Genomic DNA, 14,359 nt, shown 5'->3' on the forward strand with positions numbered 1-14,359 from the left:
CTATCTATCTATCTATCTATCTATCTATCTATCTATCTATCTATCTACCTGTCTGTCTATCTATCTGTCTGTCTATCTATCTATCTGGAATATACATTTAGTAATCACTAATACAAATTCTGAAATGAAAACAAACACATGTGTTTGGGTCATATATGTGTGTGTGTATGTATGTGTGTGTGTACTACAAACACACACTTACATGAGAACAATTAATTAAATTAATTAGAATGGCACACGGGGTGTAGTCCAGCTAGTCCAACAATAGCTGTCTGCCAATGGAAAGTCCAGGAATGCAGTAGTTGTTCATTCCGCTAGGCTGGGTGTCCTGGCTGGTCTTTAGTATATGGCAGAATCCTGAAAACGTAGGCTCTAATGCCAGTGAAGGATTGCACTGGCCAGCGAGGGTGAGGGTAATCGGGCAAAGAACAAAAGCTGCTTTCTCCCATGTTCCTTATATAAAATGCCACAAGAAGATGCAGTGCTGGCTACAGGGGAGTCTAGTTGCTTCAAATGATTTCACTAAGAAAAATTCCTCATTGGTATACGCAGCCTTTCCGGCTCTAGTTGAGTCCAGATGTAGTGAGGCTGACAGTCAAGACTAGCCAGCATGAATCCACTCCTTGTCAACTTGACAATCATATCTCCTTATGTCATGTTTGAGTTTTAAATGAAATCAATAACCAGGTCTTGTTTATGCCTCACATGATATACCTTTTCTATCCACAAACACACACATTATTTACTTAACCAGGTTAAAATTAGGCCTAGCATGCTATACCAATGCCTCCTGTCTATGCAAGCACATTCCAAATTTTAGAATAGGTGGCAATGGGTCTTGTGGAACATTATTTTAATATATCAAAATTTAAATGATAACCACTAATATTTCTCTTGTTTTGAGTCCATTGTAAAACCTTTCTCATTTTTAAGGTTATTTATTTATTTGTTTATTACAATTTATTCATGTGGTATCCCAGCTATAGTCCCTACCTGGTCCTCTCCAAATCCCATTCTCCCTTCCTCTTCTCCTCCCATGCCCCTCCCACAGTCCACTGATAGGGGAGGTCCCTCCCCCTTCCATTTGACCCTTGCCTATCAGGTCTCATCAGGTCTGGCTGCACTGTCTTCCTCTGTGACCTGGTAAGGTTGCTCTCTCCTCAGGGGGAGGTTAACAAAGAGCCAGCCACTGAGTTTAGTTCAGAGATAATCCCTGTCCTCCTTACTAGGGAACCCACTTGGACACTGAGCTGCCATGGGCTGCATCTTTGCAGGAGTTCTAGATTATCTCCATGTATGGTCCTTGGTTGGTGTATCAGTCTCAGAAAAGACTCCTGGGTCCAGATTTTTTGGTCCAATTAAAAACAAGGAAATCATGAAATTTGCAGGTAAATGGTAGGAACTAGAAAAGATCATCCTGAGTGAGGTATCCCAGAAGCAGAAAGACACACACGGTATATACTCACTTATAAGTGGATATTAGACATATAATATTGGATAAACATACTAAAATCTGTACACCTAAAGAAGCTAGGCAAGAAGGAAGACCCTGGGTAAGATTATCAATCCTTAATCAGAAAGGCAAACGGGACAGACATTGGAAGAGGGAGAAAACAGGCAACAGGGCAAGAGCTTACCACAGAGGCCTCTGAAAGACTCTACCCAGCAGGGTATCAAAGCAGATGCTGAGACTCATAGCCAAACTTTAGGCAGAGTGCAGGGAATCTTATAAAAGAAGGGGAAGATAGAAAGACCTGGAGGGGACAGGAGTTCCACAAGGAGAACAACAAAACCAAAAATCTGGGCATGGGGGTCTTTTCTGAGACTGATACTCTAACCAAAGACCATTCATGGAGGTTTTATAACCTAGAACCCCTACACAGATGTAGCCCATGGCAGCTCAGTGTCCAAGTGAGGTCCCTAGTAATGGGAACAGGTGCTGTCTCTGACATGAACTCAGTGGCTGGCTCTTTGATCACCTCCCCCTGAGCGGGGAGCAGCCTTACCAGGCCACAGAGGAAGACAAGGCAGCCAGTCCTGGTGAGACCTGATAGGCTAGAGTCAGATGGAAGGAGAGGAGGACCTCCCTTATCAGTAGACTTGAGGAGGGATTTGGGAGGAGATGAGGGAGGGAAGATAGGATTGGAAGGGGATGAGGGAGGGGTGCTACATCTGGGATACAAAGTGAATAAACTGTAATTAATAAAAAAAAAATAAAATTTAAAAAGCATACATATACCAGTTCTTTGGGCCCCAAATGACAAACTAAAATAGTATCTATCAGTCCAGTAAAGCAATCTCTCTCCCTGTCTCTCTGTCTCTCTGTCTCTCTCTCTCTGTCTCTCTCTCTCTCTCCTCCATTCCCCACTTCAATCTGATAACACTCAGGATGGCATCCACAAAGCATCCTTGAACAACAAACTTGCACATTCTCTCTTCAGTTCTCCGTGGCTTATAACATGAATGCTCCTTACTCAATAGCAGGCACATGCTGCACTGGGTCAAGAGATTTTGCTTAATGAGAAAACCTTGTCTTTCTGGCAATATAACCTTTTCACTCTTCACCCTGAGCACCAGCACCAACTTTTGGGGTCATAAACGTCTCGTAGGAACTAAGAAATTTGCGTTCACTATATACTTTGATGAGTTTCTGAAAATTGGTGTCTGGGAAGAAGACATTCAGCTTCATCTTGACACAGCCAAGACAAATCCATACTTTGAAGTTGAAACTTGCAGGGGCAGACGGAGTCCTCAGGAAGGGAGAGGCGAAGGTTGAGTTAATGATTGATCATTCCTATGTAGAGAAGCCTCCATGAAAATCTGTAAGTTACAGCTTTACAGGGCTTCCAGGTTGACATATACACTCGCGTCCTGGAGATGGTGTAAATCAATGTTATCAGATGGAACTTCCCGTGCTTGTGAACTGTCTTGATCTTACCCTTGGTACCTCTTTGTTTGGCTGTTCACCTGCATTCTTTGACACTACCCTTGTAAATGTGCATGAGAGTCTGGAAGCAGTCTAACAGAGTATTGAATTTAAGAAGGATCCTTATGGGAGCCTTTGATTTAGAGCAGCCTGGTTAGAAGCACAGGTTACAACCTGGGACTTGTGACCGGAACCTGAAATAGGAGACAGAGCCATTTTAACTTGTGAGATTTGATGCTGACCTTGTGTACCTGTTTCCAGAGTAGAATTAAATCACAGGATACCCACTTGGCATCATTAGTAAACACAAAAATTGCTCAGGGTGAGAAATCCATAATTTCATGCCCCAAGTGTTTTAAATGGGGTTCTAAAGGAAAACAGCTGTTTTACATTTATATGCCTTGGATACTTAACAATAATTGGAAAATGCATGTATAATAAGTAAGGTAGTGTCTCCAGAATAACAACACTGATTAATAGGTGAAAGAAAAAGGAGACTAGTAGCAACAACCAATCTCTGTCAAGATGCAATAAACTCACAAAGAACAGAGGACAGGTCAATCAAGACAGCTCCCTGTTGGTGATTGGTTGCTTGGTTGCTTTTGAAACAAGTGGCTCGGGCTAACCTTAAACTCAATTGTTCTACCTCATACTGCCAAGTATCCGGGATTATAAGAATATGCCATCCTGCCCAGATTTAAGTCACCATTCGCCTGACAAAAGGCCACAACAGAGGATATGTCTCCTAGCATATCACACTGGTAAGCAGAAGAGGCGATGAACAATGGATTTTACTCTGTTTGCATGTAGTGTGTTCCTCCACTTACAACCACCCTCAACGGAAATGAAACACTTCTAACATTCAATCAAACTGTAAACTTACCATTATATGTTGAATTCAAAATAAAGCCAAGTAATGCCACATCATTGGCACAGGGGCACTTTGTCACTATGATATCAATCACATGTGGATACAATTCCATGACGTGCGTTCTATTCATGATAGGTCCAAGACTCCACTGAAGAACAGGCTCTGTGGGAGACACATTTAGGTATGTAAGTCACGGAAGCCCTGTAGAAACTGGACCACTCCTTTCCTTTAAGGTTGAAAGAAAAACACATAAAAGAAATATTTGTCCAAAGAGGGTAGGGAATATAGTAGAAGTTGGGGAGATGGTTCAGCAGTTAAGAAGCTGACTGCTCTTTCAGAGGACCTGGGTTTGATTCCCAGCACCCACAGAGCCACTCAATATTGTCTGAAGCTCCAGTTCTAGGAGATCCAATGCTCTCTTATGGCCTCCCCGGACACCAGGCACACACCTGATGCACAGACATGCATACAAGCTAAATACCAATAAACATGAAAATATTATACATGGGTATAATAAGACCTTACACTTCATCAGTTAAAAATAAGTAAGTTTTTATTATGCAAAAAAGAAAGAATAAAATTGTCTTGGTAATACTCTGACAAGATTACACAGCTGAGGAACATTTCGGTTGGGAGACATTGCTTTAGCCATATAGGGCACACACATTGTCACATGGTCTGTGTTGAGGATTACAATAGCTGATACACAGAACAGGAATATTTGTAATTTAGGGATCTGCTTCTGCTTCAAAAGCATACATTTCCTTTTGCTCCTTTGTGCAATCCCAACCAAACAGCAGAAGATAAGTAAAAAGGAGAAGACAGCCAGAGTATAAGCAGAGAAAAGTGATGTTGTCATCAGTGAACAAGAGACTGAAGCTTCTAGGGAATTGGTAGACGTTGGGAGTAGATGAACAGAAAAAAGAAAAAAAAAAGCAATTCAATGTGAGATATTTTCACCTACAAAGGTGCATATCAGCACACGTGGTCAGGGTCTTTCCTGGGGAAAAGCATGTGTTCTGGGAGCTGTTGTTTTGTTTTTCGTTTTTGTTTTGTTTTGTTTTGTTTTTTTAATTCCTCTGCTTTCATTTTGCTAAGCTCTCGCTCATAAGTCTCTGCTTTTCACCATGTCTGTTCTCCCCTTTCTGAGAAGCATTACATGCAAGGCTAGAATGAGTAGGGCTCTCCCTGGGATCTCAGTGCAGCCCTGGCTTACAGTTAGAGGTTTAGTCCATTGTCACCGTGGGAAGCATGGCAGTGTGCAGGCGGACAGGATGCTGGAGAGCAGAGAGGTCACATCTTGATCCACAGGCAGCAGGGACAGACTGTGTCACTAGCTGTAGCTTGAACATATATAAGACCTCAAAGCCTGCCTCAGCAGTGATACACTTCTTCCAACAAGGCCACACCTCCTAACAGTGTCACTACTGGGGCCATACCTGTTCAAACCACCATATTCCACTCCCTGGTCCCCACAGGCTTGAAGCCATAACATAATGCAAAATTCATAGTTCCCCATAGTCTATCACGATCTCAACAATGCTTAAAAGTTCAAAGTTTTGGGCTGGAGGGATAGATGGCTTAGGGGTTAAGAGCACTGGCTGCTCTTCCAAAGGTCCTGAGTTCAATTCTCAGCAACCACATGGTGGCTCACAACATTCTATAATGAGATCTGGTGCCCCCTTTGGCGTGCAGGTGTATATGCAGGCACAACACTGTATACATAACAAATAAATCTTTTTTAATTTATTTATTTTTCATTAATTACCATTTATTCACTTTGTATCCCAGCTGTAGCCCCCTCCTTTATCCCCTCCCAATTCCACCCTCCATCCCTCATCTCCTCCCATGCTTAAGTCCACTGATACAGGAAGTCCTCCTCCCCTTCCCTCTGATCCTAGTCTATCAGGTCTCATCAGGAGTGGCTGCATTGTCTTCCTCTATGGCCTGGTAAGGCTGCTCCCCCCCTTAGGGGGAGGTGATCAAAGAGCCAGCCACTGAGTTCATGTCAGAGACAGTCTCTGTTCCCATTACTATGGAGGCCACTTGGACACTGAGCTGCCATGGGCTACATCTGTGTAGGGGTTCTAGCTTGTCTCCAAAAATGGTCCTTGTTTGGAGTATCAGTCTCAGAAAAGACCGCTGGGCCCAGATTTTTCAGTTCTGTTGCTCTCCTTGTGGAGTTCCTGTCCCCTTCGGGTCTTTCTATCTCCCTCTTCTTTCATAAGATTCCCTGCACTCTGCCCAAAGTTTGGCTATGAGTCTCAGCATCTGCTTTGATACCCTGCTGGGTAGAGTCTTTCAGAGGCCCTCTGTGGTAGGCTCCTGCCCTGTTGCCTGTTTTCTCCCTCTTCCAATGTCTGTCCTGTTTTCATTTCTGAATGAGGATTGATCATCTTACTCAGGGTCTTCCTTCTTGCTTAGCTTCTTTAGGTGTACAGATTTTAGTATGTTTTTCCTATATTTTATGTTAATATCCACTTATAAGTGAGTATATACCGTGTGTGTCTTTCTGCTTCTGGGATACCTCACTCAGGATGATCTTTTCTAGTTCCTACCATTTTGCCTGCAAATTTCATGATTTTCTACACCCATCAGAACAGCTAAGATCAAAAACTCAAGTGACAATACATGCTGGAGAGGATGTGGAGAAAGGGGAACCCTCCTCCATTGCTGGTGGGAATGTAAATTTGTACAACCAGTTTGGAAATCAATCTGGGGCTTTCTCAGACAATTAGGAATAGCGCTTCCTCAAGATCCAGCTACACCACTCCTAGGCATATATCCAAAATATGCTCAAGTACACAACAAGGACATTTGCTCAACCATGTTCATAGCAGCTTTATTCATAATAGCCAGAATCTGGAAACAACCCAGACATCCCTCAGTGGAGGAATGCATACAGAAATTGTGGTACATTTACACAATGGAATACTACTCAGCAATTTAAAATGATTTTTTAAAAAAAAAAATCATTCTCACTAAAAAAAAAAAAAGTTCAGAATTTCATCTGAGATTCATGCAATCTCTTAACTCTAATCCCCTATAAAATCAAAATCAAACCACATCACATTCTTACACCATAAAATGACACAGGATATGCATTCCCATAGGAAATGGAGCATAGTGGAAAACACCAGACCAAAGAAAGGTGGAAAGGCAGCTGGCCAAACTACAAACTCTCCATCCCCATGTCTGATATAAAAGGGCTCTTTAGATCTCGAACTCCTTTCAGCTTCCTTGACTACAACACACTTCTTTCTCTTGGGCTGGCTTCACTCCCTGTCAGCAGCTCTTTTGGCAGATATCTCATGGCTCTGGCTTCTCTAACCTCTTGGGGTCTCCAAGGCAATCCAGGCTTCATCTTCACAGCTACATATAATGGCATCTCTGGGCTTCCATGCAGGGACACCCTGCCACATGCCCCTCACCAACGACTTTCATCAGTAAAGGAAGGTCCCATAACCCCTTTCTTCTATCCTTGGCTCTAAAGCCAGAAGAACCACGTGGCTAAAGCTGCCAAGTTCTTCTGCTTGCTGGGACTGGATCATGGACCCATTGTTCAATTACATCTTCACCGGCTTTTTGGTTTTGATGGTTTCCTTCACTGCCCAAGCTTGGCTGTGTAGACCAGGCTTACCTTGAACTCAGAGATCTGTATGCCTTTGCCTCTTGAGTGCTGGGATGAAAAGTGTGTACCACCACACCTGGACATCAGCTTTTCTTTCATTCCTTTTTACAAAATGTAAGCTTAGATGGGTGGGATCTTGGCCCAACCTCACCACTCTCTGTATGCTATTTTACATCCAGCTTTCTTTAATCTGTTTACCTCCTTGAGCATGAGATTTAGCTTCACTCTTGTGCTCCTTTAATCCTTGAGTCATACATTTTGTATTTTTTTCTTTGCTCAGCTTGAGCCATTTAATCAAAATGTTCTTCATAAGCGTGAACCACAGTTTAGATGTTTTTAATGTTTTGTTATTCTGGCATAAACTCTAGAATGTGTTGATATTTTCTTTGCCAATGCAATTAATTTAAAGCTCTTCACCTTAACCTCAGGCAGACCCTTTAGACAAGGGCAAAAATACCAAAATACCACAAGAACAAGCTCTAGGGAACACACTAAAATTCTTTTCCTCTGCAACAACTTGAGCCAGGCTCCTGCAGTTCAGATCACACTTAGCAACAGTTTTCCATGCTTCTAATAGTATGGCCTATTAAGCCCGATCTAAAGCATGCCGCTGCTTCCCTAATCCAAAGCCTCAAATCCACATCCCTCCAGACAAAAGCATGGTCAGGCCTTTCACAGCAACACCCCTGTCTCAGGCAGGGTTTCATCACTGAAGAGATACCATGACCACGACCATTCTTATAAAGGAAACGTTTCATTGCAGCTGGCCTACAGCTTCAGAGGTTTAGTCCATTATCGTCATGGCGGGAAGCATGTTTGCAGTGTGCAGGCAGACATGGTGCTGGAGGAGCTGAGAGTTCTCCCTCTTGATTGGAAGGCAACAAGGAGAGACTGGGTCGCTGGGCATAGCTTGAGCATCTACACGACCTCAAAGCCTGACTCCACAGTGGCATACTTCTTCCAACAAGCCCACACCTACCCCAACAAGGCCATACCTCCTACTACTGGCACTCCTTATGGGCCAAGCATTCAAACAGACGAGTCAATAAATGTCAGGACTCTTCAAACCACCACAGCTCTGCAAAGTCTCTAACCCATCATCTGCCATGTCTCCACTACTGAGACCCTTCAATTGTCCTGATTAAAGAACAATTCTGTTTCTTAGAAACAAAGACTAGAGACGGTGATTAAGTTTGACTGCTCTAAAGTAAAAGAGAGCAATGTAACCAGTGTGAAGGCCACTGTTAACCTATGATTAAAGCAGTTTCTGTGCAGGATGGCAGACTTTAATGCATATCATAGGGTCTGTTACAGTCTGTATTAGATATGAAACAGTGCAGATAGGATTTTTAAGCATCTCTCTTGAGCTCAGTAGTGAATAAAAGCTTAGAGCCACACCCTCACTTTTCTCTTTGGCTTTCTCCTTGGCTCTCACTTCCTGTGCTGCCCCTCAGATCTCTAACTTCCAGCAACTGACACTGCTCTACTTGATTGCTCCATGAGAAGTAGAGGATTCACCCTAGGCGTTCCCACTTCACTCAGCCCTGGCCATCAGGGATCCCAGCTGCTCTGCTCGCAACGTGTACGCTTTGGGCTGCTCCTGCTCAGCAGCTGCACTGCTTGCGCCTCAGCCTGAGGATGACAGACAGCTCTTGACTGTGCTGACTCAGCAGTGTTAGTCAAGGCCTTTACTCCTGCCGCCCTTCCTTCCCGGAGAGTCAGGTCTACCACTGCGCTTCTTCTAAAGCACAAGTCAGAATGTCTCCCTCCCGCTCAGGGTACTCAGTTTATGCGGTTTTCCTCTAGCTAGTAAAAAGCCCACAATTTTCTCCACAATCCCTGCCAGCCTTTACACATTCAGGACACACCAACCATGCCGTCATGTTCCTGCTTCAGCAAGGAAGAGTCCTCTCAGCTGAAACAGACCAATCCTGTTTCTGCAAACTGTCATCGTGCTTCTGTACTGTCTCAACAACGGTGAGCATGAAATGTTAACAGTATATCTCAATATGTGAGATTTCAGAGTTCCTAACATTTGAAGTGATTCTTAGATTGCTATTTTAATGCTTAAAAGTAGCATATGTTAGCCAAGTATCAGAATCCTAAAGCCGGTACTGCAATTATCATTGAATTTGTCTATTCCTAAATTTTAGAAACCATGAAAGAAGTAAACAAGGTACAATATTTTGTCAGTTTACTCTTAAATATTTTTTCTGTTTTTTAAGGTCTGCATAATCAAATCCAGGACTGAAAAATGCTAGGTAAGCCTTCAACCACATACTCATATATTTATGAGTATATATAAAAGGATATATATATATATATATATCTTTTTTGTGCTTTTTTCTTTTTATTATTGTCATTTATTACAATTTATTCAATTTGTATCCCAGATGTGGCCCCCCTCCCCCATCTCCTCCCAATCCCACCCTCCCTCCCTTGTCTCCCCCAATGCACCTCTCCTAGTCCACTGAAAGGGGAGGCCCTCCTTCCTTTCCATCTGACCCTAGCTTATCAGGTCTCATCAGGACTGGTTGCATTGTCTTCCTCTGTGGCCTGGCAAGGCTTCAGCCCCCAGGGGTAGGAGATCAGAGAGCCTGCCACTAAGTTTATGTCAGAGACAACCCCTGCTCCTCTTACTAGGGCACCCACTTGGAGACTGAGTCTATGCATTACATCTGAGCAGAGATTTTAGGTCCTCTCCATGCATGGTCCTTGGTTGGGGTATCAGTGCTGCAGGTCCCCAGAACCTAGATTTTTTTTTTGGCTCTGTTGGTCTCCTTTTGGAGCTCCTATTCCCTCCAGTCTTTCTATCTCCTCCTTCTTTCATAAAATTCCATGTGTTCTGCCCAAAATTTGGCTGTGAGTCTCAGCCTCTGCTTCGATACATCAATCAGTAGTCTTTCAGAGGCCCTCCTGTTCTGTTGGCATATATTTTAATTTTTGTTAAGCAAATAAAAATAATCACATGGGGCTCAAAGTTGATGCTGGATGTTTTCTTTAATGGCTCCTCAATTACTTATTGGGGCAAGATCTCTTACCAAACCTGGAGCTCAGGTCCTGGCTGTTCTAGCTAGCTAGCTTGCCCTTCCACTCCTACAATATCCTCCATCTTTGTCTCCCAAGTTTAATTAATTAAGGGCAATTGCCACATCTGCTCAGATTTCATGGGATTCTTGTGAATCTGAACTCCAGTCCTCAAACTTTTGTAGCAAGTGCTTTATAGACTGAACAATCTCCCAGATTCTTACCCACTATACTTTGCACCTTGATTATTTCACTCAGCATCTCCGTTCAGTTCCCTGGTGTTTGTTTATTTCCTCACTTTAATGGCATCTACCTGTATGCTTTTGTTCCTCTCCTTATTTATAGACTCTAATGTTGTTTCCAGCTCATTCTTATCACAAACAATACTGCATTAAAAAAGGCGAATGGGTCTCAGGCATAGTCATGACTCTCCTTCACCTAGAATCACTCTCAGTTCTCACTGGATTTCATAACAATAGTGGAAAACAGTTGTGAGGCTTATCTATAGAGACAGATTTTGATTTGTGTATAGCATATAACGTTGGCTAGTGATAATTTGTTACTTTTTATAAGGCTACCCAAGCATTTCTTCCATAAAATGCAATTTTTATTTATTTTTAATCTGCAGTCTACATACAATTATATTGGACTGGTATTAACAACAGGAAAAAAGAAGGTAAGTTTATAAAAGAGATAGAATTTGAGGAATTAATACTATCAGGGCCAGGTACAGTGACACACACTTCTAATCCCAGTGGTTTAGGTCAGAGGCAGGTGGATTCCTGTGAGTTGGAGGCAAGATATCTCTACATGGCACATTCCAGGACAGCCAGAGCTATACAGTGAGATCACATCTCAGAAAAATATTAAGTAATTAATTTCTTGCCCGCCAATGGAAAAACAGAGCTTAAGCATTCATAACTAGCCATGAGCTTAAAGCAGCTAACTTTCTCAAAAGATTTGTTATTCATTTATTGTATGTGCACTGGTATTCTGCCTGCATATATGTCTGCATGAGGATATCAGGGCCCCTGGATCTAGGGTTACAGACAGCTCCGAGCCGCCATGCGGGTGCTGGGAATTGAACCTGGGTCCTCGGGAAGAACAGCCAGTGATCTTAACCACTGAGCCACCTCTCCAGCCCCTAAAACAGGTAATCTTTGTTAATAGAAATCAGTTGTTACACTGGTCGTGGTGGCGCCTGACACTTGGGAGGCTGAGGCAAGAGGGTGTAAATTCACGCCAGGCTGAGCTCCATAATCTAGAGAAAACACAGCAAGAACAAAACACTGCAATGTGCAGGTGATACAGCTCAGTGCTAAAGCACTTGCTGGCAATGCTTAGGTCTCACAGGCCTAGGTTTAACCCTAAGTACTGCAAAAAAACAAAACAAAACAAAACAAACAAACCACCTAAAGGCACAAACGTATTTTTAAAAAATACTATGATGCAATGAACAGTACCTAAGATTCAGATCAAAGATGTGTGTATGTATGTATGTGTGTATGTATATATGTGTGTATGCATGTATTGTGTAAGTATGTATTGTATATGTGTGTATGTACGTATGTACGTATGTATGTATGTATGTATGTATGTATGTATGTATGTGTGTGTGTGTGTGTGTATGCGTGTGTATATGTATCCAGGTTCAGTTCCCAGCAACTACATGGTGTCTCACAGCTATCTCTAACTCCAGCTCCAGGGGTTCCAATACCTTCTTCTGCAGTCTGTGAGCTCTCTACATGGTACATGTTCATAATGTGTACACAACATACTCACACACATAAAATAAAAAATACTAAAAATCATATGTCACTAGCACAGTAAAAAGGTTATTCAAAGGGGATTCATCCCAGTTATATGTGTGTATAAACATATCTATAAAAATTTGAACATATATTCAAATATAGCTTATTTGATGTCTATTTATATATGCATGTATTTCCCTGCTTGCACCGTGAGGCTGTGATCCTGGCCTGGGACAAAGAGCATGTGATTCCAATCTACTTTATAAACTGATGTTTACCTCGGACAAGATCCAGTAGGGTACCTTCAGTATCATAAATGTTTAATCCTTCATGCATTGTAATCTTTATTATCCATTGTTCTACAGCTGCGATGTCTAAAATTGAAGATAAATAACTTTTTAATATGTCATATTGGTGAAATTGGAAGCTATATGAACATTACCAACAATGATGCCTTCACTTTTACAATCATTTTGACTACATCTATGTGTCAGATTTCATATATTTTTCTGCAAACATTTTTTTCTGGTAAAATAATGAGAAAGAATTATAAAATGATTTTACTACCACAGCAATGTATCTTAATGCTAATGGGTTTAGATCATAACTTCCCTCTTACAACTATAGTAAAGAAAAAGAGAATCACAAACCTTTTGTGAGGCACAATAATATTATTTTAAAGTGCCTGTCAAAGAAAAGCACAGGACCTGTGGGGGTGACAATTCTGAGTTTGACCAGAGGCGAGAAAGAATTAACAGCATTTCTCATGAAACTAGTCCCCATAAATGAGGAAGAAGGAATACTTCTTTTTATTTTATTTTATTTTTTTCTTATCAATTACATTTTATTAACTCTGTATCCCAGCTGTATCCCGCTCCCTCATTCCCTCCCAATCCCACCCTCCCTCCCTCATCTCCACCGTGCCCCTTTCCAAGTCCACTGATAGCGGGGGACCTCCTCCCCATTCATCCAATCCTGTTTTATCAGATAATCAAGAGAGCGGACATGGGGTAAGATGATCAATCCTCGTTTAGAAAGACAGATGGGATGTGCATTGAACGTATGACAGGAGTCTACTGAGCGTATCTGAAAGACTCTAACTAGCAGTGTTTTCAAAGCAGATACAAAGACTCATGACCAAACCTTCAGCAGAGTACAGGGAATCATATGAAAGAAGTGGAGTTAGTATGATGGGGAAAGGATAGGAGCTCCACAAGGACCAAATATATCTGGGCACAGGGTCTTTTCTGAGACTGACATTCAACCAAGGACCATGTGTGGATATAACCTAGAACCTCTGCTCAGAAGTAGCCTGTGGTAGCTCAGTAACCAATTGGTTTCCCATAGTGAGGGGAACAAGTACTATTTCTAACAGGATCTCAATGACTGGCTCTTTGACCTCCCCACCCTCCAAGGGAGGAGCAGTCCTGTTAAGCCACAGAGGAGGGCTTTGCAGCCAGTCCTGAAGATACCTGATAAAACAGAAGGAATACTTCTAACCACCTCACACAAGCCAGTTTTACCTGATATCAAACCATGAAACGGCAGACCATAAACGGAAATCTCCAGCCAGCATTCCTGATGACCCTTAAGACAAAATATCCTCAGACAGAGACTACCATAGTGGGAGCTGAAGAGATTGCTCAGTGGTCAAGAGCATTAGCTGCTCTTCTAGAGAAGATCCCTTCCCAGCAGCAAAATGGCCAACACAGCCATCTGTGTATCTGGAGGGCATGAAAGTAGAAGTAAGACTGCCTCAGGGAAAGGTGGGAGGAAGGGAAGCAAAAAGGGGGGCGTAGCAGTGTGTGGATAATGTTCTCCAAATTATCATCTGCTTTCATCGAGGTGGCCTTAATAAGTAACACAGTGGAACAGGATTAAAAACTAAAAATTGTTATATGCAGTTCAAATTCCAAACTCCTTTACACCACTCTGTAGCATCGCTCAATCTCGGTATGACTTTCCTGGGACTCAGTTAACACATGGGGAAATGAATGACAGGGTATATAGCATGCATTTCCTACAGTGAGGAATAAATGAGTTAATACAGAAAGGGATTTAGAACAATGTGGAGACATGAGAATCCTGCCTGCCTGTTGTAATCATGATGACTCTTGACTAAGGTTTTACATTTACAGATCCCAGTCCGCTTA

At 42.3% G+C, this 14,359-nt stretch overlaps 1 protein-coding gene across 1 annotated transcript in view; it reads right to left on the reverse strand.

Annotated features, from left to right (window-relative positions):
- Nucleotides 1–14,359, reverse strand: part of Catsperb (cation channel sperm associated auxiliary subunit beta) — a 115,104-nt gene that overhangs the window by 59,322 nt on the left and 41,423 nt on the right. Inside the window, exons 5-6 of the mRNA XM_055593100.1 lie at nucleotides 12,485–12,580; nucleotides 3,810–3,959 (exon numbers count right to left, since the gene is read on the reverse strand). Of these exons, the coding sequence (XP_055449075.1) occupies nucleotides 3,810–3,959; nucleotides 12,485–12,580 (246 nt within the window). The remainder of the gene's footprint in view (nucleotides 1–3,809; nucleotides 3,960–12,484; nucleotides 12,581–14,359) is intronic.

Source organism: Psammomys obesus, unplaced genomic scaffold, assembly GCF_907164565.1.
Source record: "Psammomys obesus unplaced genomic scaffold, mPsaObe1.curated_primary_1811, whole genome shotgun sequence".
Lineage (NCBI taxonomy): Eukaryota > Metazoa > Chordata > Mammalia > Rodentia > Muridae > Psammomys > Psammomys obesus.